This window comes from Piliocolobus tephrosceles, chromosome 8, assembly GCF_002776525.5.
Source record: "Piliocolobus tephrosceles isolate RC106 chromosome 8, ASM277652v3, whole genome shotgun sequence".
NCBI lineage: Eukaryota > Metazoa > Chordata > Mammalia > Primates > Cercopithecidae > Piliocolobus > Piliocolobus tephrosceles.
In genome coordinates, this window is record NC_045441.1 from 84,677,681 (window position 1) to 84,705,468 (window position 27,788).

Below are 27,788 nucleotides of genomic sequence, written 5' to 3' on the forward strand. Positions count from 1 at the left end.
AATTATCATCAAATAAAGGATGAACAGATATAACTCAGAAACTGTCAAACATGCTGAAGAAAGACCACTGCAGAAAAAATTATCCTGGCCTTTTCAAAGGTGTTAGGATGCAGAAAGATGATACAGAATTGGAGAGGTCGTAGTTTTTGAATTAACTGTATTAAACGCAAATCCCGAGAAAATTTCCCTTAACTACGTCCTGTTGTTATATGGATATGAAGACGTACGTGAACTTCGAGAGACATGTCTCTATAAGTTCAAACGTCCCCGATGATTCAGCTGATGCGCGTTTCTCTACCTTGTCCTTTCTAGAGAGGTGCAACGGAAGCGAGAACATTCCTCCTGGAAATTCAGCCTGTTTCGCAATTTCTCGAGGAATCAACTTTCAGTCAATCCGGGCCTGGAGCAGTCATTTGTGGTGAGGCTGATTGGCTGGGCAGGGACAGCACCGGGGCGTGGGCTGAGCACAGCCGCTTCGCTCTCTTTACCACAGGAAGCCTGAGCTCATTGAGCAGCGGCTCTTCCAAGTTCAAAGAAGCAGAGGCCGCTGTTCGTTTCCGCTAGGTCTTTCCACTAAAGTCGGAGTATCTTCCAAAATTTCACGTCTTGGTGGCCGTTCCAAGGAGCGCAAGGTAGGGGCACGCAAAGCTGGGAGCTACTACGGGACAGTTCCCAAGAAATGTCAGGCTCTCAGATTTCCTGACCTTGGTCTTCACGGGAGAAGGGCTTCTTGAGGCGTGGATGGTGTGGAGACCGCTAGCAAGTCCATGGGGACCAAGTGGGGTGACATCTAGACGCAAGAGCTCCTGGAGCAGCGCCCAAAGCGTAGTAGCACTGGACCATGTTGCCCGGAGCGCGCAGAGCCCGCGCGGTGAGGGGACCTGGTCTCTGAGCCCGCGGGGGGTGGGTGGGAGGCAGCATCGTCCGCGGCGACGGGAACCGGGAGGGAGAACCGCGCTGGCGGCGGGCAAAGTCCAGAACTCGCTGCCAGACCCCCAACTCTGCCTGCGTGGAGGTGCTGGAGACCCTGCGCACAGGAAAGCCCCTGCCGTGCCCATCGCAGCCAGAACAGCTGTAGCATCACGGCAAGCGCTCCCTCTTACTGCTCTCTGGGGTTCGGCGGGGTACTAGAGGTTAGTCTCACCTCCGGCGCGCTTGAGGGTCCTGCATTTGGTTAATGAGCTGCACTTTCTTCTCAGGTCGGGATGGATCTTGAAGGGGACCGCAGTGGAGGAGCAGGGAAGAAGAACTTTTATAAACTGAACAGTAAAAGGTAGCTAGTTTCATTTTCATAGTTTACATATTTGAGTGATTTATTTCAGAGCCTCCAGCTCTGACATAAATGACATATTGTTGTTGTTTTTAATTATTTTTATTTTAAGAAACGCAAGCCAGCCTTTGGAATCATTTCCCTGCTTAGAGCAGAAGTTTGTTGACTGCATGGAGCACAGCATATGCATTTTCCCTGTCTTTTTTGTTCTTTCTTTTAATTATACATAATATTTTACATATTTATGAAATAGGGTACATGGAAGCATTTTTTGACATGCACAGAATGTGTAATGATCAAGTCCAGGTGTTCGGAGGGTCCATCACCTTGGGTATATTTCATTTCTATGTGTTGATAACATTTTAAGTCCTCTCTTCTAGCTACTTTGAAATATACAATATATTGCTAACTATAGTCACCCTCGTCTGCTGTCGAACATTGGAACTTATTTGTCCTATCCAGCCGTTCTTAGCCATTCACCAACCTCTTTTCATTCCATCCTTTTACCCTTCCCGCACTCTTTCCCTTAGTCGTGGTATGCCTCTTCCTCAGCTTTCCTGCCCCAGACAGGCGGATACTCATACGTGTTTCTGTCCTGTGAACTTCTGCTTTTCAAGTGGTGCTGGTCGCCCACACGTGAGCCATATGCTGCTGGTGATCTGCTATGTGGTCCAGGCTCTTGCTTCCGGTAAATGGCTATGTAAACATCGCGTGTTTGTGGCCTGGCTGATGGGACAGAAGGTCAAAAGTACATTTAGGTTGTTTTTATTTTAACTGGCAATACATATCTGTATATAATATTGGTAATGTAATCACATAGGGAAAATAATTATTTAGAGTAAATTTTGATCATGGTGCTCTGCCATTATAGAAAATTTAAAACTTCACTCCATAGATTCATTGTTAGTAAATTGTAAGATAAATTAGTAAATTTATTAATATTAGAAACTATAATGTAAATTATAAGTTAGTAAACATATTAATATTATAAGAAACCAAACTTTTCAGTGTAAGAGAAAAAATACAAATGTGGAAATTAAATACATTTTAAAAAATAATGTTAAGTTTGCATTGGAAATTTCAATATGAATTCATAATTTTTTAATAGTTCATTTTCACCCCACTGAAAGGGAGAGTAACAAGCACTGTTAGTACCAGATACTGGTTTCTAAATACCATTCCTCCCTAAAGAAATGAACACCTCAATAGCTAATTTCAGCCAGGTCTGGGACAGGAAAAATAGAAAATGAACCTGGAGTATCTTGTGTTACCTGAAAATAAGGAAGTGGAGTTTAATGGAGTAGTCAAAAGCATACTCGAGCTGTCTGGAAGGGGCTTCTAATGGCCAACTCTGGGACAATTTGAGCATCAAAGAACAGCATAACTGTAATCGATTTTGAGATACTGAATGCTACTGTTGAAGCCTTAATATTCTGAGAGGAGGGAACTGTGAGAGGTAGAGAAAATAAAGCAATGATCCTTACAGAAAAATTCCAACTATTATTGTGAAACTTCCATTATTGTAATAGATTCACGCAAGGATTGGCAATGAACTCTAAACCATCAGAAAAAAGTTGTAAGAATTTTCTTCAAAATGTTTACTAATTGGAAGGAAAATGTGCTTTTCCAATTAAAGATTTTGCAGTTAGCACCTTAACCAAGTGATGAGACCTGTTATCACTCATTGTAGAATAGACTGTAGTAAATGACTCATCACTTGGATTTTGAATAAACAACATCACCTAGCAAATGCTAATATATCTGCAAAAACATTTAGTCTGAATACAATTAAACTTGTAGACTGTGACTATCCAATAATTTATCATGTGAGTCACATTTGTAATTTAAAATTTTCTAATAGCAACAGTAAAAACTAAAAATGAAAAGATAAAACTAATTTTGTAAATATATTTTATAGAACTCAATATGTCCAAAAGATTGGATTTTCTACATATAATCAAAATGACTAATAAGATAGTTTACATTCCCTTTTATGCTAAATCTCCTGTTTGATGTGTATTTTACATTTATTGCACCTCCCATTTGTATTCAGTTTGATACAGGTATACTCAAGATGTGGGACATTCTATAAGACAGCTCTTCTTATTCCTTTACAAAAGCCAATGTTAAAAAAATGAAAGGAGGACTTCTAGATTAAGAGAGACTAAAGAGATATAACTACCAAATGTAGTGTGTGAACATTACAAAACAAAACAAAAACAACCTAGATATTCAACAAGGAAAAATTCCTATGGAAAACATTCTTGGGAGATTTTAAGGTGCATTGGATATTAGCCAATATAAAAATTGTAATCACTTTTCTTAGATGTGATAATGGTAGGAGAACATGTGATTGAAATTGGAAATTTTTGTAACAAAAATGTTCATGTAAACCATGAAAAAAGCTCCATAGAGTGAAGGATAGGTATTCCACTTTTTGTTTTTAACTTTTTATTTTTGAAAACTTGATAGCTTAAAGAATTATGTACTTATACAAACATTTAGGTAGATTTAACTAAGAAATATTGAGGGTATGTGAACGGAAACAGTAAAGAAAATTGATCTTTCACATATTTCTATTATTGGTTCTATAATGGTCTACAGACTTTTCAAATTAGAGATTATATTTTAGATAAGTAGTTCTTATTAAATTGTGTTCATTGCCATTGATTTAAATTTATTTTAACATGGGATTGTAAAGAAGCATGTGGCTTTGGTAGTAGGTAATGCTGGGATAATAGTGCTATTTGGAATATGTCTATTAGCAAAGGTTCTTTCCTAAAATGGTATTTGATGAATGACTTGTCTTTCTAAGCACTGTGTTTTGTGCTAATGGGATTAAGTACGTAATCTAGTAGGGGTGAGAGTTTGTGTGAAAGTGCATTTTAGTGTGATGCAGTATCTCAGAAATCTGAAGTTGCACCTTATAGTTTGGTGGTCAGGGAACAGACTCGGCATTTAAATATTGGCTTAGTTATAGCTGTGGACCTTGGACAAGTTAACTCTTCTCACTCCTCTATATCTCTAAAATAACAAAAATGTGTCTTCCTCATAGAATTGTTTAGGAATTGTGTGTAGGAAGTGCTTACTTAGCCAGTGCCTGGAACGTTATAACTTCTCCAGAGTAGCAGCAGTTTTAGAGAACAAAAAAATAAATAAAAAGCTTAGAGCTAAAACTCAACTATTTATGGCTATTTTTCTCCTTTCATCCTGGTTCCAGGGATACTGAAACCATGCCTTTACTGGGAATTGGGTGGGACCAAACCTGAAGAGTTATGTTTGTGTGTTTTATGTCTGTCTAACATTACTCCAAAGCCAAATGGGTAAACTCTGGATTTTTTTCTTTAGAAATCTCCTCACCTCTTTTGACCTCACTTAGTGTAAAGAACAAAGACAAAGATGACTTTACCTTATGAACTTAAAAACTGTGTAAAAAATAACACAAATCTTTTCTAAAATATTTTTTCTTTTATACCTACAAAAATACAGATGAGGCAGATTTCTTACGGTTGGTTTGCTTTCACATCCTAGGTGGCAGTTACACAGAGTAGAAAATGGGCTACATAGTTAGATTCATTTGTATCTGGGCTCAAAATAATAGTTGACCTTATGCCTAAGGACAACTTTTTGACAATTTATAGAGCATCATTTTTTACCATAACTTTCTAGAGTGCATTTATTTCATAATGGTCCATTTAGGGCTCCAGACATTTTTTTCACAATTAGATTTGCTCATAAAGAGTAATTTAATTTTCTTCTTAGGCTAGTTATGTCCAGCATCTAATTGCCACTACACTTCAGTAGAAAGGGAATGATTAAGAATAATATCTAGGTAGTAGATGGATAAAATATCTACTGCCATCATTATTCAAATGACAATTAAGGGGATTCATAATTAAGGGGAAAGATGAATGATTTTCTAATTAGAATAAAAACAGGTAACTTTTCAGTATGTATATTTTTCTAATTGCAATGGGTGTATGTATGAATTCATCATAGCAAATCAGAAAATATCAAAGGCACAAGGAAGAAAATATTTTTAGAGAGATTCCAACACTCAGTGATAACCACATATGTAGATTCTAAGATATATGTAAACATACTTAAACATTATAAATGGGGTTATACTATTATTATCCTGTTTTTTAACTGTATAATATAGACATATTTCTTCATCCTATTTGTCATTAAATATACATTCTATATTAATTTGGATAATTTATAAATTATGTAATTTCTAAAGTTTTATGTAATTCCATTGCTGTTTTGCAGTGAAAAAGATAAGAAGGAAAAGAAACCAACTGTCAGTGTATTTTCAATGGTGAGTTTTGAATTTATGAACTATTCAAAATACTTTGGAAATTTGACATCTCCTTACATGGAAAAGAGATATTTCATCTGATGTAAGATTTTCTTACAGGGTATGTTAATGGAGAAGCAAAATAAATTGGTTGATTTGGCTTATTTTCAGGAGAATGCTAATCATAACTTGCTATGTATATTACTAATCTACAGCCACCATTCCTAACTTAGATTTCAATTCTTCTAATGAATTATGTTGCCAGTGATTCATTATTTACACAAGTACCTCTCCCATCTGCATAGAGATAACCAATCACATAGAATGCTGTCTTTAATGGCTCTGAAATTCTGGCAGGTTTTTTAGGTCAAAGTCCATTGCTATCAATAAAAGGCAGCAATGTATTATTTATTACTATGCAAACTTTAGGCCATTTAGGTTAGTTCATTGCAAATATTAGTTCAAAATCCATTTCTAACAATAAAAGGTAGCAATTGATTATTTATTACTATGATTTCAAATATGTCATATGCCATTGTTCCCCTGTGCTAAATGGATGAAAATCTAGAATTCGAAAACCTTATTGTAACTCTTTATTTCATTTTCTGGTTGCATAGTGGTTTTTTAGAAGCTTTTCTTTAATCACGCTTGAAATCAGACAGGTATCATATAGGTGTGGTTGGTTGATGACCTCAGTGTCATGATCTTGGCTCACTGCAACCTCCGCCTCCCAGCCTCAACCGATCCTCTCACCTCAGCCCTGCAAGTACCTGGGACCATAGGTGTGCACCGTCATACCCAGCTAACTTTTGTATTTCTTGTAGAGACAAGGTCTCACTATGTTGCCCAGGCTGGCCTTGAACTCCTGATCTCAAGCGATCCGCCTGCCTTGACCTCCCAAAGTGCTGGGATTACAGGTGTAAGCCACTGTGTGCCCCACCTAGTTAATGACCTCTTATCTACCTGGATTCTTCCTTTTTTCTAAGAGTACAATTTTAGGTGAACTGTTAGGTGAAAGATTCCAGAGATTAGAACCTGGAAGACTGCTAAACCAATTAAGTCTAACAGCACATGCTTTATAATTCAGTCGTAACAGCAATTTTTTTAAGGTAAGGGAATGGATAGATTCAATGGATAAAATCTTGTAAAATAGATTTTAATAAGTTGACTACAAAGTAGTTGTAGGTAGGAAAAAAACACTCATATGACTTTTATACTGAGGACTTCATGGTTCCCTTATGTGATCTTTGTCTCCCTGTGCTTCTGTTGCTCTTATCATGACTCCTGCTTTTTTTCTATCTCTATGCCCTTTGGAATTTTGGTGAGATAAGACTATGTACTTGAGTCATTCTCAGACTACTTGAGTAACCAAGTGACAGTTTTCACTGTTAATTTGTTGTATGGAAAGAAGCATTTAGGTTAAAGTTGTATTTATCCCCAGGATTTCAGTGCTGTGACTTTGAGACTTTCAGTTTTTATTATTTGTAGTTAAATTTTTTTAAACCTTAGTAGTCTTATATTTTAGAAAATTTAACAGACCTACTATATAGAGGCAATGTTATCAATACTCAATTCATTTTAAGGCACGAAAGAATAAAAATATGGAGCTTTAATATAAGGTAGTAGTATTAGCACACATAAAGCACTATGTGCCAAGCATTGTCCTAAGTATCTCATTTAATCCTTACAACTCCTTTTGAGATAGATACTATTATTATTCCAATTTTACACGTGAAGAAACTGGGGCCAGACATGTTCACTTGTCTGAGGATGCACAATGGGGCCAGGATAGAGAGAATATATTCCAAGGCTGTTGATGAAGTACTCTACTACGCAGATAGTTTTTCCTCACATCTGTTTCCTGAAATGTCGACATGGAAAACATTGAATGTAACTTCATTATAAAACTTACAAACACAAGAACATAATAAAAGTTTAACAATATATCGGTGATGTCACTGGCATTGCTTATTAATAATAGTTTTCAGTGAAGACAAAAACATTGTGTGTTCAGGGTTTCCAAGAAGCCCAACTTCAATGATTCACACTAGGAGGACTCAAAGGACTTATGGCTAAGATTTATTGCAACAAAAGGATACAAGGCAAAATCAGCAATGGCAAAAGGTGAGTGGTGAGAAGTTCAGAAGAAACCAGGTGCAAGCTCCTAGAGTTCTCTCCTAACGGAGTCACAGGGGACACTGAATTTCCCCAAGCAATGAGTTGAGACAGCACTTGTGGAATGCTATTTATCAGAGAAGCTCATTAGAGACTCAGTGCCCAAGAATTTTATTAGGCGCTGATCATGTAGGCACCCACCTTGCACCAAAATTTCAGACTCATAGAAGGAAGGCAGAACTGCAGAGGGAAGAACCATATTGTTTGTACAGATAGTTTGGCCATACTTATCAGTTAGAATGGTGGTAATCCTCCCCAAATCCAAGTTCCAGCCAAGCGCCAATGTTTGTATACAGGCCTTTCTAAACATAGCGGCCTCAGAGCTGCTGTGTCAGCTCTTGTCTGCACACAATGTCTGTTAATTTATTTCCACTATGAGACTTTTTAGTAATCTTAAAAAAGTGATGAAAGAAGTAAGGAATACATTCAAAATTTTATACTAGCCTTTTAAATTTATATCAGACCTTGTTTCACCATTTACAGAAACACAAAAGTAGAATAAAATCTAAAGCAAGTGAGGAAATGCGACACATAGAGCAAGAAAAATAAAAGTTGGGCTGCAGTTTCTACACATAATGAACTTCTTAAAGATTATACACTCTTGGTCAGGTGCTGTGCCTCACGCCTGTAATCCCAGCACTTTGGAAGGCTAAAGTTGGTGGATCACTTGAGCCCTGAAGTTCAAGACCAGACTGGGTGCATGGCAAAACCCTGTCTATGTGAAAAGTACGAAAACTAGCTGGGCATGGTGGCACATGCCTGTAGTCTCAGCTACTCGTGAGGCTGAGGTGGGAGGATCACTTGAACCCAGGAGATGAAGATGCAGTGAGCCAAGATTGTGCCATTGCACTCTAGCCTGGGTGACAGAATGAGACGCTATCACAAAAAAAAAAAAAAAGATTATATATTCTTGCAAGAATTGTGCACTGTAGGTTGAACTCTGAGCTTTCTATTATGTGTGTCTTATGGAAACATTAATTTTTTTCTAAATAGATGATACCTAACAATGTTAAGTGTTTCTTTTGTACCAGGCATTTGTTAAGGACCCTAAGTTTATTGCATGACATAATCTTCATATAGGGACATAAGTCCCGCAATTTAGAAACTTGTGTTATTCTTATGTTCCAGATGAAGAAACAGACTCAGAGAAGTTAAGTAACGCATTCAAAAATCACAGGGTTGCATACCTAGTAAGTAGGGTAGACTCAGATATGGCCAGTTGCTTTTAACAACTGTAATCATTTATGATTGGTTAAACTCATCTCTCTGGAATTGAAGAGTTCTTTATTGCTGCTATCTTTCGATCTTCTGACCATCTGATCATCCAAGACTATGCTACCTGGCTCGGTGTCTCCCTTTCCACTTTGGTCCTCCAACCAACTTGGGTAACTTTTATGGTTATATGGAAACCACTCCTTGATCTTCACAGCTGCAATAATCATATAAACCTACCTGTATCTGAATCTGTTTCCTCCTCCAACTTTCCAGTCATGACAGAGTTTTAATCTTAAGACTAATCACTTATACTTTGGCTCCTATCTCCTCTGCCTTCTCAGGGACCTTACGTCATTATTACCACTTACTCTCTTCTGTATCTTCTATCTCTCCCTCTCAACTGGGTCTGTCCCATTGGCATTGACACATCAAGGCACTGTGATCTTACTGATGCCCTTCATGGAGCCACCCCTGCCAGCTCCCTTCACACACAAAAGTGGCCTTTGCGTTCTGTCTTGATTTCACCATTCGCTTAGTTCTCAACCTATTGAAGTTTGGCTCCTGTTCCTGCCTCCCTCAATGTTCAGTGGACATTTTAAAATTCTATCTTGATCTCTCAGCAGCACTTAGACTGTCTCCTATATTTTTTGTATTTGCTTCTGTTATGTCATGGTTTGCTGATTTTCCTCCAGTTCTTTTTCTTGTGTTGGGCTTTTCTCTTTTTCTTGTGTCAGGCTTTTTCTTGTGTTACCCTCACCTGTGAAGTTAGAGTTCCTCAACTCCTTATCACAGGAGTCAGAGATGATGTGGACATTCCTATAGTTCCACAAAGCCATTTTCAAATTATTTTTTATTCTCATGCAAATTCCTTTGTTATTTGAGTTTCACTGCGTAATTATACTATCTTCTATCTATTTTCAGCGGTATCCTCGAATTACACCCCCACCCCCATTCCTTGAGGACTTTGTCATTTGATTGCTTCTACTTCTTTCACCTTGTTCCTGTTACTCTTTTGAGTATTTTGGTAACCTTACAAACAAGGCTCAACATTCTCTGACTTCTTCAGTTCCAACAACCGTGCCTCATAAATTACTTTAGTACCTTAGTAAATTACACGTGTGGACAGGATCTTGGGCTTATTGTTTGGGTGGGCTTTCCTCTACGAAGGTATAAACACACACACACGTGTATTAGTCTTTGACCACAACCCGTGATTTCTTCCAGCTCTGCCCTGCCTCTTTATCATCCCTCTTTTGACATTGTGCATTCATTTCCTATTGCTGTTGTAGGAAAATAGCACTCACTTAGTGGCTTAAAACAACACAAGTTTATTATCTTACTATTCTGGAATCGAATGTTTTGCTGGGCTAAAGTCAAGGTATCAGCAGGATTGCATTTCTTCTGGAAGCTTTGTTTCCTTCCCCTTTTCAGCTTCTAGAGGACACTTGCATTTCTGGACTCACAGACCCTTCCTTGCATCACCCCGACCTCTTACTTCATTCATCACATCTCCTACTGACTTCAGGCCCCCTCCTCCCTCTTATAAGAACCCTTGTAAATATACAATCGTGTCATCTGCAGACAGGGACAATTTGACTTCTTCTTTTCCTAACTGAATACCCTTGATTTCTTTCTCTTGCCTGATTGCCCTAGCCAGAACTTCCAACACTATGTTGAATAGGAGTGGTGAGAGAGGGCATCCCTGTCTTGTGCCAGATTTCAAAGGGAATTTTTCCAGTTTTTGCCCATTCAGTATGATATTAGCTGTGGGTTTGTCATAAATAGCTCTTATTATTTTGAGGTACGTTCCATCAATACCGAATTTATTGAGCGTTTTTAGCATGAAGGGCTGTTGAATTTTGTCAAAAGCCTTTTCTGCATCTATTGAGATAATCATGTGGTTCTTGTCTTTGGTTCTGTTTATATGCTGGATTACGTTTATTGATTTGTGATTGTTGAACCAGCCTTGCATCCCAGGGATGAAGCCCACTTGATCATGGTGGATAAGCTTTTTGATGTGCTGCTGAATCCGATTTGCCAGTATTTTATTGAGGATTTTTGCATCGATGTTCATCAGGGATATTGGTCTAAAATTCTCTTTTTTTGTTGTGTCTCTGCCAGGCTTTGGTATCAGGATGATGTTGGCCTCATAAAATGAGTTAGGGAGGATTCCCTCTTTTTCTATTGATTAGAATAGTTTCAGAAGGAATGGTACCAGCTCCTCCTTGTACCTCTGGTAGAATTCAGCTGTGAATCCATCTGGTCCTGGACTTTTTTTGATTGGTAGGCTATTAATTATTGCCTCAATTTCAGAGCCTGCTATTGGTCTATTTAGGGATTCAACTTCTTCCTGGTTTAGTCTTGGGAGAGTGTAAGTGTCCAGGAAATTATCCATTTCTTCTAGATTTTCTAGTTGATTTGCGTAGATGTGTTTATAGTATTCTCTGATGGTAGTTTGTATTTCTGTGGGGTCAGTGGTGATATCCCCTTTATCATTTTTTATTGTGTCTATTTGATTCTTCTCTCTTTTCTTCTTTATTAGTCTTGCTAGCGGTCTGTCAATTTTGTTGATCTTTTCAAAAAACCAACTCCTGGATTCATTGATTTTTTGGAGGGTTTTTTGTGTTTCTATCTCCTTCAGTTCTGCTCTGATCTTAGTTATTTCTTGCCTTCTGCTAGCTTTTGAATGTGTTTGCTCTTGCCTCTCTAGTTCTTTTAATTGTGATGTTAGAGTATCAATTTTAGATCTTTCCAGCTTTCTCTTGTGGGCATTTAGTGCTATAAATTTCCCTCTACACACTGCTTTAAATGTGTCCCAGAGATTCTGGTAAGTTGTATCTTTGTTCTCATTGGTTTCAAAGAACATCTTTATTTCTGCCTTCATTTCGTTATGTACCCAGTAGTCATTCAGGAGCAGGTTATTCAGTTTCCATGTAGTTGAGCGGTTTTGATTGAGTTTCTTCGTCCTGAGTTCTAGTTTGATTGCACTGTGGTCTGAGAGACAGTTTGTTATAATTTCTGTTCTTGTACATTTGCTGAGGAGTGCTTTACTTCCAATTATGTGGTCAATTTTGGAATAAGTGTGATGTGGTGCTGAGAAGAATGTATATTCTGTTGATTTGGGGTGGAGAGTTCTATAGATGTCTCTTAGGTTTGCTTGGTGCAGAGATGAGTTCAATTCCTGGATATCCTTGTTAACTTTCTGTCTCATTGATCTGTCTAATGTTGACAGTGGAGTGTTGGAAGTCCCCCATTATTATTGTAAGGGAGTCTAAGTCTCTTTGTAAGTCTCTAAGGACTTGCTTAATGCGGTGTAATATCTCAAAAAGAAAATGTATTTTATCGCATTGTAATTGAAGAGTAGAACAAATTTTCCCCTGATATTCCTCTTTGCAATTTATTGATATATTTGCAGTGAGGTAGACTTATTCTCATAAGTATAACTGAATAAATACGAATCCATCATTATTTAAATATTTAAAGTATTGACTAAGAAAGAAGGGGGCTGTCAAGGAAACAAGGGCCACCGTATCTTCCCTCTTCCGACAGCTTGGAAACCAAAAAGAAGGCATTCCTCCACCCCCTTTTCTCTGCATTATCTTTGTGGGTATCAAATCCCTCTTCTGAAATTTTGAATCATCCTGACTAATGTTTCAACTGATGAAGAAACAGCCTGGAAGGGCACACATACCTAACAAATTAGGACATGTAAGATCATCTGCTCTGTCTACCTTCACACATGTCTAAGTGGTGATACATGCTCATTAGATGTAACACATAGTATTTAATTATGGTGAAGTTTGAAGTGAATCACCTGGATTGAAATACCAGCATTATCCTTTGATAGCTGCACACATTTTACAAGTCATTTACCCTTTACAGCTTTTAGTTATCTTGCCTAAAAAAACCCTGCAATTATATGTATAAAAATAACAGAAATATTATAGCTAAAAAAATACACTAATATTAGTGGTTGCCATTTATCTGATACTTACTATATGCTAGACATATTTAATTCTCACAACACTGTGGGTTAGACATAATTATATCTGTTTAATACACAAGGAAGTTAAAGGGTAGAAAGCCTTACTTCAAAGCATGTAACTGCTCTAAGGATAATAATAGCTTTCTTGCTTAGGTTCCAGACAGCTGTGAGTATATATATATACATTTAAAACTGTGTGCAAGATATTTGTAAGTTAAATTGCTAACTCTGCATTGTTGGCTATTATATCATGATTTTTAAATATACGAGACGGTGTAACTCCCAAATTCATAAGAAAATGGTATAGAATGATTATAAAGTTTTAACATTTAATATAAAACAAAAGCTTTCGAGATCTTTTAGGCCTTTGTAATCCATAAGTTCAAATATTAGATATAGGGCAGTCAAGTAAATTGCCTAAGGTCATGCAATGAGGTTGCAGCAGACCTGGGAAGAGAACTGAATAGCTTGGATTCATAATTATGGTGTTTTACCATCCAAAGGAAGCTACACTTTGAATATTTGACTTTTCACAGATAATGCTCCTTCTAGTATCAACATATAGAAGAAAATAATAACGTTTGAAACCTAAGTAATTCTTTGATTATTAAAGTAACCATAGTTTGATTCTAAAACTAAGAAAATTACATATTATTTCAATATGACACATAAAGAAAATAGGTTAGCTTATCAAAGTATTTAGGTGAGAAAAAAGTACTACATCATCAGCCCATGATGTGTACAGAACATAAAATACTCAGACTTCGAACACTGAACTAGGGGAGGAAACAGTGGAACTACAGTCAGGAAGTCAACCGCATTATATCACAGCAAGTAAATTGTTTCTTTTAACCTGTGAAATCAGGAACAAGATGGAAAAAATTTCAAGCCATTCATGCAGCCAGGTTAGGAATACAAAATATAAGCAAAAATTAAAAAAGGAAAGGAATATGATGTACAAATGTGGACAAGAAATCCAGCTGAGTAAAAAAAAAAAAAAAAAATCACAGTTGCAGGAATAGAAGACAATTTTATATAAGTGCTCTATGAAATAGGATATCTTAATAAGAAATTGAGTTCTCTAAAATAGGTGTTCATAAACGAGGAGTTAAAACAACAAAACAGGATGAAAAGAAATACTAAGCACTATGAAAACAATCTGAGGACCAAAACAACCAAGAAGATAAATTAGAAACAAAAGGGAACAAAACTTACATGACTGAAAGTTGTTACTAACATGGTGGAAAGACTTGATTTGATGTCTTTCTACCAGGATACATGCATATAGAAAAAGAAAGAGACTTTTCAAATAAGAAAGGAACTAATATATGGAGAAATCAAACACTATTCAATAAAAAAATAAAGTATTCCTGAGGTAGTGACGTGAACAAATGAAACTGCAAACTACACAAAATGTAATTCTTTTTTCCTTAAAATAAATAATGCACATTATCCCAAGAGAAAAACAAAATGATGTGTAATACTCAACACTGGTACATATCCTGGTTAGGTTACTGAACTGCAAGAAGACATAGTTCTTTAGCAATTCACACGGACAGAATAAACTGCCTGGGAGAAGTATTGGTGGCAGCAGTGGTGGTATATACATTCTAGACATTCTCACATAATCAGTGGAGTGGGGAGACAGAGGGAGAGCACAGGCAAGAGAGATCTCCAGCCAAAATGTTGCTAAGCTATGAAAGCAAGAATTAAGATTCTCCCAACTACACATTTTTAAAGGCAAAATATATTGTATCTGTTATCTCCAGGTGGTGGAGTGGGGGCAACTGAATTGAAGATGCTGGGAATGGAGAAGTGCTGAGTAAACAGAACTAGTGGTGGGCACTAAATTAATGTAATGCGAATATTAGACTAACACTAAATTTAAAAAATAATAATTATAAAACAACGTAAATCAGATAAACCTTCCCAATGTAAAACTAATGACAAAACTTACAAAAACAAGGCTACAGAATCAGTTTGAATAAAGAATAAGAAGGCGTAAATTCAAAAAAAAAAAAAAAGAACCCTTGTGATTACATTTGCCCTCCTAGATAATCCAGGGTAATCCCCTATCTGTAGCTCTTTTAAATCCGTAAAGTCCCTTTTATCATGTAAGGAAATATATTCACAGGTTCCTGGGATTAGGATTTGGACAGGCTGAGGGGGGAGAATTATTCTGTCTACCACACCTAGTCAAGACTTTACTCTCTCAACTGCTCTTTCATCTCCTAGTATCCCTCCTTCCTTTTTGCTCTTCTAAAAATTTACCCATAATAGCCACATCATACCACTTTGGTCCCTACCTTGAACCATTAAATGCTTTCCTTTCTGCTTACAAAGGAAGTTCAGTGTAAAACCCAGACTCCTTCCTGTCATCACAAAATGCCCTACATATCTGACCTCTGTTATTTCTGACTTTACTGCAGACAAATATTCTCCCTCACTCTGCTGTGCCACAGTGTTCGTTCTATTTGGTCCTTGGGACACAGCAAGCTGGTTTTTACCCAAGTACCTTTGCATTGGCCCCTCCTACCTAAAATGCACTGTCCCCAGATAATCACAGGATGAACTGTATCCTTCCTGTCACTGAAGTCTCATCATGGATGTTACTTCCTGAGAAAGACATTCTCTGACCAGCCAATCTAAGCCAGGTGACCCTGCCTATCTCTGTGTCATACCATATATGGCTTTTCTTCTGAATATTTATCATTGTCTGATTTCTTTTCTATGTGTTTGTCTTCTCTCTGAAGGTAGGCTTCATGGAGGCAGGAGTTTTTTAATATATTTTGTTCTCTACTGTACTCCAAATGCCCTAGAACAGTGCCTGGAACTTTCGTAGGAACTGAAATATTGAATGAATGTTGAATACCTCTATTCTCCCTTTTGCTATATGCACTAGAATGTATGCTTTGTGAGGACAGGTAGCTTGTCTTACTCACTGTTGTTATCAGTACCTAGAACCAAGCCTGAGCTTATTGGGTTCTTTCAAATATTTGAAAGATATTTGAAACTATTCACATATCCCTTGAATGTTAAATGAATAAATGAACGAATGAATTCCCTCTCAAATCCAAGTCATGTTTGCCATCTAACCTGCTGAATGTTACCTAAACCTCTCTCCTGTCAGTACCTCCTACTTCTTTGCCCTGGTAAGCCCAATCTTTGGCATTCAGCACTCATCAACATGCCTTTTATGTGATTCTGATTCATCTTCTCTCTCTTTCCTGTTAGCATCTAATCAAGCTTGCTTTCTTTCTCTCTCTCTTTCCCTCCCTCCCTTTCTTTCTTTCTTTCTTTCTTTCTTTCTTTCTTTCTTTCTTTCTTTCTTTCTTTCTTTCTGTCTCTCTCTTTCTTTCTTTTTTTTTTTTTTTTTGAGACGGAGTCTCGCTCTGTCACCCAGGCTGGAGTGCAAGTGGCCGGATCTCAGCTCACTGCAAGCTCCACCTCCCAGGTTCATGCCATTCTCCTGCCTCAGCCTCCCGAGTAGCTGGAACTACAGGCGCCCGCCACCTCGCCTGGCTAGTTTTTTGTATTTTTTAGTAGAGACGGGGTTTCACCGTGTTAGCCAGGATGGTCTCGATCTCCTGACCTCATGATCTGCCCGTCTCGGCCTCCCAAAGTGCTGGGATTACAGGCTTGAGCCACCGCACCCGGCCTCTCTTTCTTTTTTTAGGTCTTACTCTGTCACCCAGACTGGAGTACAGTGGCATGATCACAGCTCACTGCAGCTTCAACCTCCCAGGCTTAAGTGATCTCCCCCGCCAGCCTCTGGAGTGGCTAGGACCCCAGGCACATGCCATCGCACCCAGACAGTTTTTAAAATTTGTTGTAGAGAAAGGGTATCCCTATGTTGCCCAGGCTGTACCAAACTCCTGGGCTCAAGCAATCCTTCTGTCCTCAGCCTCCCAAAGTGTTGGGATTACAGGCGTGAGCCATCATGCCCGGCACATTTCTTTTTTTTAAAAAAAGTCTCCAATTACAATTAGTTTATACTTCTATCTTACATTTCACCTGTGCTACAACGTTTTTTGGTCTGCCTGCTCTTTGACTTTATGAGACTGAAAAGTCTTGTTAATCATTATATTTTCAAAACCAGTGACAGTACCTGCTTATATCATATATTTGTATATTGTATGCTCAACAAAAGTTTCTTGTATTCTCGTTTTTACCCTCATAACAGCTATGTAAGGCTTTCTGTGTGTATGAATATTTTCCTCATTTTGTAAATTCAAAAACTGAGGCTCAAGGTTGTTAAGATTTGTTTCCCCTAAAGTCTCCTTCCTAATAAACTACAGAGCAAGGGCATTTGACTGAGGCTTTTGTTCTACTCAGCATTATGTTACCACTTTCTTCAAACCTTCTCACCCCCTTCTCTCTAGAAATCAATCTTGCTTCGCGTCACTAAGAAATACGGCGTTCTAGCATCTATAAGAAACTTAAACAAATTTACGAGAAAAAACAAACAACCCAATAAAAAGGTGGACAAAAGATATGAATAGACACTTCTTAAAAGACATGTGGTCAACATTCATATAAAAAAAAGTTCAACATCACTGATCATTAGAGAAATGCAAATCAAAACCACTATGAGAAACCATTTAACACCAGTCAGAATGGCTGTGATTACAAAGTAAAAAAATAACAGATGCTGGCAAGGTTGTGGAGAAAAAGGAACATTTATACACTGTTCAGCCATTGTGGAAGACAGTGTGGTGATTCCTCAAAGACCAAAGACAGAAATACCATTTGACCTATTACTGGGTATATATCCAAAGGAATATAAATCATTGTATTATAAAGACACATGCATTGTATGTTCATTGCAGCACTATTCACAATAACAAAGACATGAAATCAACCTAAATGGCCATCAATGATAGACTGGATAAAGAAAATGTAGTACATAAAGAGCACTGAATACCATGCAGCCATAAAAGGGAACGAGATCATCTCCTTTGCAGGGCATGATTGGAGCTGGAGGCCATTATCCTTAGCGAACTAATACAGGAACAGAAAACCAAACATCACATGTTCTCACTTATAAGTGGGAACTAAATGATGGGAACACGTGGACACATAGAGGGGAACAACACACACTGGGGCTTTTCAGAGGGTGGAGTGTGGGAGGAGGGAGAGGATCAGGAAAAATAACTAATGGGTACTAGGCTTAATACCTGGGTGACAAAATAATCTGTACAACAACCCCCCCGTGAAACAAGTTTACGTATGTAACAAACCTGCATTTGTACCCCTGAACTTAAAAGTTAAAATAAACAAAAAACAATTTTAAAAAATACAAAAGGAAATACGAGGTTCTGAACTCTTTCAATTTTCTGTCTTTATTCCTGGAAAATTAGTACTCACTTTAATCTCCTTCCTTCTAGTCTAAGATTAAGAGACATAATTCCAATTTTCCCAGCTCAGTGAAGGGTGTCTTTTGATCAGTCGGCTATTTCTTTCTGTTTTCACACTTTACACCCCAAACTTGAGGGGACTCAGTCTTTTATAAGCACATTGTACTCTTTTCTGTCTCAGTTTACTGTTCTTTTTGGTTTAAATGCCTTTTTTTTTTTTTTCTTCTAACACTTGGTCAACTTTCAAAGCTGGAAGGAAGCATCACCTCTTTTAAATATGAAGCCTTTTCACAAAGGGGGGAATGATGATTGACTCAGTTTTATGTCTATTCTATACACTGTGCTGTCAAAGCATGCAGAGTATGTATTGCATATATGTTTTTCTTTAGTCTCTCTGAAGGCAGGGGTTATATCTTTGGCATTTATCGCTGGATTTTACCTGTCATTGAATAAGCATTCAGTAAATGTTTACTTTCATGATCCACTTATTTTTATTATAGCCATGATAGTTCTGGAGGTAAAATGTCCTGTGTTGGTGGTGATGGTAGAAATTTTTTCATATCAACTATCTTCTCTTCCTGTACTTAGGAGTTTGATATTTTGTCTACTTTAATGTAATCTCTAAAAGAAGACCTCTTCCCCTTCATTTTGTTATGCCCAGACCGTTTGTTCCCCAAAGAAGACCACCAGAGTCCAGAGTCAAAGCCAAGCAGCAAGGATCTTTTACTGCAAGTTCAAACTTGGTCCCTCCGCTTCACAGCTTACAAGAGGGCCCCGAACAATGCATGCGCTCGCTTTTTATAGCCCGATGTAAACAGGACTTGTAAGGTTACAGAGGAACAAGGGAATTCTTTAGGTTACAGCATTACAATTGGTAACATTTTAAGTTATACATTTAGCAGTTTTTTTATTGGTTCCTGTGCTTTCAGTAAAACCACAAACGGCTGTGTCCTTATCAGGGATTTTTCCAGGTGGTGTTTTTCTAAAGTTGAGATATATGGTGGAACGTGTTTGTACTGGGCTCAGGAAATTGAGAGATATATGGTGTTTGTGTTGAGCCCAGGGCTGAGGAATGTGCCTGATTTCTTTCAATTTGTGTTTAAGGAAGCAGATGAATTCTTATCTAAGACAAAATACATAGTGCAAAATTTAGCCAGTGTTTCAATGAAATATGAAACAACATGCCAAAACATGATTCTCCCATTAATGTTTTAATCTGTAAATATGATGATGTTATTAGATCATCAACCCATAACATAACATGGAAAGTTATGCCATGAACCCAAACTTGAGCTCATTTGATTACAATTTTAAGAGCTAGAAAAAGGGTAAATGCAAATACTTAAGTATCTATTAGATACTCTTTTTACACCATATCTTAATTTTCATTAATCATTTCATAATTTGACTTTACTTTTTATCTCCTGCTTTATGGACTGCCATTCATTTCTGGTAATAACCATTCTTTATGTCTCCACTTAGCAGTCCAGTACCAAATTCCCCAGCTGCTACTGTAAGATTCATGTAAGCTAACTTTAGGATTGATGTCTATCCCCTTGTGAAGTATACGTAAGTTCTAAAATCTTGCTGTCTGTGGCTATGTCTTTTTGCTGCCTAATCTTTGTTTTGGTTTATATTTCCTGCCTAGGCCTATGATTTTTTTTTACCCAGTTTACTCCCTGCAGTACAAACCTGTTGCCTACCTGTTGCCTACAGCTACATCTTCCATCCACATGATAATCTTCTGCTCTGGGGTTTATTCATAGACACCCACAGCTGGCTTTATCCCGTTTCTCTTTTCTTTCCTTTGGTTTTCTTTCAATCCTTAGCTAGTTCCCTGAGTTATAGGGGAGCAGTATTAATCACTTCCCAAGGGGGCCCTGAGCCCGTTCTTCTTAACTGTGTCCTCTTCCTGTAACTTTTTGGGTTCAGAGAAGCTTTTCTTTCCTTCCTGTGACCTGCCTACATTTAAAGAGATTATGCAGATCTCCACTGGTCATTCATTATTGCCATATTCTGTCTTCTCAGAAAAAATGTTTCTTGACAAGCATGCATTGGACTCATTTTTTCTGCTCATTATTGAGGCCTAATTATCTTCAAATCACTTTACATTTGTGCCAGTTCCATTGTGTGGCAGGTCTTTAACCCAAACCACTTTCTTAAAGCAACACAACGTTTCCTCCATGGTATCCTCAGAGGGGCCTTTGGCATTCAAGTTTTTGCCCATGAGATGATAAGTGGCTTCTATTCTTAGAAACTAGAGCAACAAATACTATATTATAGTACCATTAAATACTTTTGCAGTTTCCCAAAATGTCCCATCCTTCTCATTAGACTTCATATAAGAAGACAAACCAAATCCAATGTGAAGAATTAGGCCAGAACTCAATGGAAGAATCAAATGTCCATTTCTACTTAGACTATTGCAATAATTTAGCAAAGGTAGAGTGTATCTTGGACTAGGGTAGTATCAGTAGTAGTCTGAAAAATGTTTGGATTTTGGATATATTTTGAAAGGAAAGCAAATCATCCATGAAACTGTACTAATTGTTCCTCTGCTATTCTTTTTTCTCTCTTTTTAGTTTCGCTATTCAAATTGGCTTGACAAGTTGTATATGGTGGTGGGAACTTTGGCTGCCATCATCCATGGAGCTGGACTTCCTCTCATGATGCTGGTGTTTGGAGAAATGACGGATACCTTTGCAAATGTAGGAAATTTAGGAGATCTGTTAAACATGACTAATAGAAACATGACTAATAGAAGTAAGTATTGTTTGTGTACCAATTTTATTGGAAACTTGCAACAAAAACAAGCACTTAGAGTGATGTTTGTGGATTCTTTACTAAATACACATTAGTGTGTTTAGTCCTGTAGGAGGCAGACAGTCTGAGCTATAATTCATATTTGTAGTGAGTTAGAAAAGATAATATATACAAGCGTTACAACACACAACTGAATGCCAGCAGAGATATGTAGAAAAAGAGAGAGCTCTGTGAAGTCAGAAATATTCTGGAAAGCTTCAAGAAGAAATATAGGAACTTAATTAGAACCTTGAATGGTAAGTAGGAATCAGTTGTGAGATTTCCTAACAGATTGAATATGGGTGTAAGAGGAAAAGTTCAGGATGATTCTAAAGTTTTTAGCCCTAGAAACTGGGAGAATGCTGTTACTCTCAACAGAAATGAGAAATGGAGAAGGAGAGTGGATTTGAGCAATAAATGTCAGAAATTTAGTTTTGGACATTGTTATATATTGGGCTCTCTGGAAGTAGATGCAGCAATGGAAAAGTGGGGCAAAATTGTGTGTGTGTTGGGGAGGGCGTGTATTTTAGGATAAGATAAATAATAGCTTGTAGCTTGTTTTGTGTGTTAATGGAAATGATCCTAAAGAAAGGAGAAAGTGATGTTTGAATGAGAGAGGGAAGAGATTTGCTAGAGTGATATCCTTGAGAAAGAATGGAATCCAGTGCTGTGGAGGAAGACAATAACAGGTGGGAAAAGCAAATTTGAGTGTCAGTACCCAGTGGTGGGTAGATGAGGAGGTGAGACTCTGTGGAAGTTTTCTCCTGATAACTTTAGTTTTCTCAGTGAAGTAGGAAGCAAGACAATTGGCTGATAGAGACAGAGAAAACAGATGTAACACAGCTCTCAAGGAAAGTGGGAAAGTGAATAGACTACAGAAATAATCTGGGTGTAACATACATATTCTCTCTGTCTCTCTCTCTCTCTCTTTCTCGATGGGGAGGAATGGGTTGATATCTCTGAGTTTCCTAGGTTACCTCTGGTTAAGCCTAGATTGATTTAAACTAAGCTACTCAAAAACTTACAATCCAGTTTTCACTCAGGTGGTCAAATGTTGAAAATGCCTGTTTGAGAATGTACTTGAAAATATAGTGATACCTCTTAGCTTACAAGGACCTTTCAACTTTTGAGCTTTCAAGTTTCTGATGAATGCAATGAGTCACTTCCCCAGAAACATGCACATAAATATTCATACCAATCTCGGGTGTATATGGATCTTTTGATATTTTTCAGTGGGTCCTTGGAACCACTTTGTGATCCTAAAAAGTACATTGTTTACCCTAAGGTAGAACTAATTCACTTCTGTAGATGTAGGTAATAGGTTGGGCCAGAAAAATTTTTGTATGTTTGAGCTATATAAAATTCTTATGCATTTATTACATTCTTTCGTGGCATTCAAAGGAACCTGCAGAAAGATGCTGTACCACCTTTGAACTGGTACCTTTCTTTTACACCATTCACCAAAGGAAGTCCTCAATGCTTTCTGAATTCATTTGTTCCTATACATGCTATATTGGGCAATATTCTGTGGTGTTAGCTCTCTTAGTGCTTCATAGTGGAAGAATCAAATATTTCATCACTCTCTGGTGGCTCAGCAGACCTAATGGGTACATCTCTGTCCATTCAGATCTTGCTCACTTTTTAATGGCTTCCCGGCCTTCAGAATTGTGAGAAATAAATTTCTATTGTTTGTAAGCTCCCAGTTTATGTGTTTTGTTATACCATCCCAAATGGACTAAGACACATAGTAAACTCACTTACTTACTTAATAGTATGCATGAGTTCCCAAACAGGTGATGATCTAGTGTGATGACTAGCTCCTTTCTGGATAGGCCCATGTGTCTGTACGCCTATCAAAATCTCCTAGGCTAAACAGTGGCCACATCACCACAGCTTGCCAGCCAGTAATTTAGATTTCCATCTTCGTAGATATCTAGTTTCCAGTTGAGATTGTAGTTCACATTGCACTCCTTGCCAGTCATTCCCATTAAGCTCACTCTTCTAATCTTGAGAATGGGAAAGAGAAAGCTTAGAGAAATATTTGAAAGTTTACTTTTGTTATCCTCTTAAGAGGTAGTATATTTAGTGGTTAGAGAATAGACTCTGGAGTTGAACTACCTGGCTCAAAAACCATACCCCTTACCAATTTTTAGTTTTGAGGTTTAGGGAATTTATTCATACTTTAGTTATTAAGTTGGATAACAATAGAACCTATTTCTTAGGATGGTTGTGATATTTAAGTGGATTCATTCATTGAAGAATCACAGAACAAAGTCTAGTCACAAAAAGTACTCAACAAATACTAGTTACTATCAACAGGCTTTCATGTTCCTCACAAATGAAATTACATAACTTGCAAAGATCATATGGTTCCTTATATAATTTTTCTTTACAAAACTCTATGATACTACCTCAATTTTTATAGTTGTTGAAAGTTTGAGACATACCCAGAGTTACTCAGTAGCTATTATAGATGTGAATAATCGCCCCTTTAAGTAGCATTTCCTTGGTTACTGAATCACCAGTCATGCCTTTCAGGGAAGTTAGGTGTCTTCAAACTATGACCCCGGGCTAATTTGGCCTGCTGCCTCTTTTTGTACAGCCTGTAAACTAAGAATGGATCTTACATTTTCAAATCGTTGGAAAAAAGATCAAAGGAAGAAATTATATTTTGTGACACATGGAAATTGTGTGAAATTTAAATTTCAGTACCTGTAAATAAAGTTTAATGAAATGTAGCTACACCTATTCATTTACATTTTATGAATGTAAGCAGCCTATGACTGCTTCTATGCCACAATGGCACAGTAGAGTAGTTGTACAAACCATATGGTCTGAAGAGCCTAAGATATTTACTATCTGGCCCTTTATAGAAAAAGGTTGCTAATCTGTGAGTTAGGGTATTGAGTGAGGGGTTGTTATCTTCAGTCAATCCATCAGTTAATTTGTATTAGAGCATTCTGTGTGCCAGTCATAGTACATGCCCTCATCATTCCTAACTCTTGAGAAGCTTAATATAATGGGAGGGATGGACAAGTGAACCAATAAATACAGTTGAATATGATTAGTGATATAATACAGAGATAAATAAAATGCATTGGAAAAACAGAGAAAGGACACCTGACTCCATATAGAGGAATCATGGGAGGCTTCCAAGAGGAGGTGATAACCAAGTATGGTCAGCATCTGTCACCTACACAAAATGTACATATTCTGTGTAACAGGTGAAACCATTTTAAAATAAAGATTAAATAAGTAAGATTAATACTGTCCTTCACTGCCACTCCTCATTTCCACTCCCCCCACCATTGTGTATCCTTGCATGCCTTTCTAAAGATAGCATGCTATCTTTACTGTGATTTTCACTTTAGGACACTTACTACACTATCACTAATCTGCATGTCTGCAGATTCAGACTGTCAGAGACCCTCAAGGCTGCCTGGAAAGGGGGGAATAGCATCAAAGGTTCTGATGCTTGTCCTAGAGATGAGGGCAAACATACTCTGTCATGCCTGTGGAGGGAGAACCAGCCTACTAAATTCTTGGGGCCCCAGATACTGTCAGATCTTTCTTCTTTTTGCCCTTCCCTAGGCAGAACCTCATTATCTGTCCATGGGGGTGGACTAGATACCAGAGCCTCCTTATTGGAGAAGTATTCCTTGCTTAAGGGGACTTGGATTTGCCAAGGCTCTTGAAAGCCTGGAGGTTTTTACACTAAACATAGGATCTAATTAGACAGCTCTAAAAACTTCTTGAGTAAGCAGATCCTTCTTTGTTGGTGCAGTAGAACCCTCATAAGTTTGCTTGTCCCAATACTTTACCGTAATTAACAGATATCAGCTTTTGTTCTGCTGTTTTATTTATGGACCAGATTTCCTGACAGCCACTCCCATCTATCTTTGGTTTAATTGTAGAATATGTGCAGCCTTTGCCTTAAAATCTCTGATGACTGGAGCCTAGGGAGCTCTCTGGTTTTGTCATACCACTTTTTTTGTAAACAAAGCTTAATCACTGATGAATTTCTGTAGTATTCTGTGAATTCTCATCTTCCTTATGAGACTGGCCACTATCCAGAAATGATCCTAGATAAAGGCGATTGTGGTTTTAAATGTGTTGTGAAGATGGCAGGTGGGGCGCATGTAAAATGACATCCAGGCAGTTGAAGAAATGACACTAAATCTTGGCATAAAGAATAGGACTAGAAGCTGGGTGTGGTGGTGTATACCTGAAGTCCCAGCTACTGGAGAGGCTGAGGGGGGAGGATCACTTGAGGTCAGAAGTTCAAGGCTAGCCTGGGCAAAATAGTGAGACTTTGTCTCTATTAAAACTTAAAAGATTAAAAAAATAAAATGTAAGGAGGAGATGGAACAAGATAGCCAAACAAAAGCCTCCAGAAATCATCGCCCCCACCCCCATCCCTACAGGAACACCAAATTGAAAAACTATTCACAAAACAAAGCGCCTTCATAAGAACCAAAAACCAGGTGAGCGACCACACTATTTGGTTTTAGCATCATACTGAGGAAAGAGGCACTGAAGAAGGTAGGAAAGAGAGTCTTGAATTGCCTGCACCACTCTTCCCCTCCTCCACCAGCAGCACGTACTGAAGAATGAATCATAGTCTCTTAATAGCTAAATTGATCAAGCAGAAGAAAGAATTAGTGGGCTTGAAGACAGGCTATTTGAAATACACACACTCAGAGGCGACAAAAGAAAAAAGAATGAAGCATGACCACAAGACCTACAAAATAGCCTTAAAAGGGTAAATCAAAGAGTTATTGGCCTTAAAGAGGAGGTAGACAGAGAGGTTAGGATATAAAGTTTATTTAAAGGGATAGTAACAGAGAACTTCCCAAACCTAAAGAAAGATATCAATATTCAAGTGTAAGAATGTTGTAGAACACCAAGCAGATTTAACTCAAATAAGACTACTTCAAGACATTTAACAATCAAACTCCCAAAAGTCAAGGGTAAAGAAAGGATCCTAAAAGGAGCAAGAGAAAAGGAACAAATAACATACAAAGGAGCTCCAGTATGTCTGGAAGCAGACTTCTCAGTGGAAACCTTACAGATCTGAAGAGAGTGGCATGACATATTTAAAGTGCTGAAAAAAAAACACCTTTTTTCCTAAAATAGTATATCCAGTGAAAATATCCTTCAAACATGAAGAAGAAATAAAGACTTTCCCAGATGAGCAAAGGCTGAGGGATATATTCAACACCAGACCTGTCTAGACAAGAAATGCTAAAGGAAGTTCTTTAATCCGAAAGAAAAGAATGTTAATGAGCAATAAGAAATCATCTGAAGGTACAAAACTCACTGGTTATAGTAAGTACCTAGAAAAACACAGACTATTACAACACTGTAATTGTGGTGTATAAACTACTCATATCTTGAGTAGAAAGACTAAAAAATGACCCTATCAAAAATAATAACTACAATAACTATTCAAGACACAGTCTAATAAGATATAAACAGATACAGATATAAAAAGTAGGGAGATGAAGTTAAAGTGTAGAGTTTGTATTAGTTTTCCCTTTGCTTGTTTGTGCATATAATCGGCATTAAGTTGCCATCAGTTTAAAAATGTGTTGTATGATATCATTTGCATACCTGATGGTAACCTCAAATAAAATAACATACAGTAGATATCTAAAAGATTAAAAGCAGACATTAAAACATACCACCAGAGAAAATCACCTTCACTAAAAGGAAGATGAGAAGGAAGGTAAGAAGGAAGAGAAGACCACAAAAAACAACAAACAAAATGGCAGGAGTAAGTCTTTACTTATCAATAATAACATTGAATCTAAATGGACTAAACTCTCCAATCAAAAGACATAGAGTGGCTGAATGGATTAAAAAACAAAGCCCAACTATCTATTGCCTACAAGAAACATACTTCACCTATAAAGAAGCACACTACGATCTGTAAAAGTTCTTGTAGTTATTATTTTTGGTAGGTTTATCTTTTAGTTTTTCTATTCCAGATATGAATAGTTTACACAACACAATTACAGTGTTGTAATTTCTGTGTTTTTCTGGGTACTGACTATTACCAGTGAGTTTTCACTCCAGGTCTGGCCCAGATCTGATGTGAGTGGATATGAGTACTTCACACACCAGTTAGAGTGTTATAATTGTGTTTTTCTGGGGACTTAACTGTTACTCATGAGTTTACACATAGACTAAAATTTAAGGGATGGAAAAAGTTATTCCATACCAATGAAAACAAACAAAAAACAGCAGGAGTAGCTGTACTTAATATCAGACAAAATAGACTTCAGTACAAAAACTACAGAAAGAGACAAAGGAGATCATTATGTAATGATAAAGGGATCAATGCAGGAAGAAGGTGCAACAATTGTAAATAAGTATACATTCAAAACTGGAGTTCCCAATATATAAGGCAAATATCATTCGAGCTAAAAAGAGAGATAGATCCTAATACAATAATACGTGGAGACTTCAACACCTCACCATCAGCATTTAACAGACTTTTCAGACAGAAAATTAACAAAGAAACATTAGACTTAATCTGCAATATAGACCAAATAGACCTAATAGATATGTACAGAACATTTTATCCAATAGCTGCAGAATACACATTCTTTTCCTGAGCACATGGATCATTCTCAAGGACAGACCATATGTTAGGTTACAAAATATGTCTTAAAAAATTCA

The 27,788-nt window shown here is 37.4% G+C and overlaps 1 protein-coding gene across 2 annotated transcripts in view; it reads left to right on the plus strand.

Moving 5' to 3' along the window:
- ABCB1 (ATP binding cassette subfamily B member 1) overlaps positions 1–27,788 on the plus strand; it is a 224,043-nt gene that overhangs the window by 114,678 nt on the left and 81,577 nt on the right. The window contains exons 3-7 of one of the 2 annotated variants that reach the window (XM_023226643.2): positions 313–418; positions 565–632; positions 1,200–1,273; positions 5,543–5,591; positions 20,885–21,065. In XM_023226643.2, coding sequence (XP_023082411.2) covers positions 313–418; positions 565–632; positions 1,200–1,273; positions 5,543–5,591; positions 20,885–21,065 — 478 coding nt within the window. Of the gene's footprint in view, positions 1–312; positions 419–486; positions 633–1,199; positions 1,274–5,542; positions 5,592–20,884; positions 21,066–27,788 lie in introns of those variants that run through there. The other variant, XM_023226641.2, reaches the window with a different exon arrangement.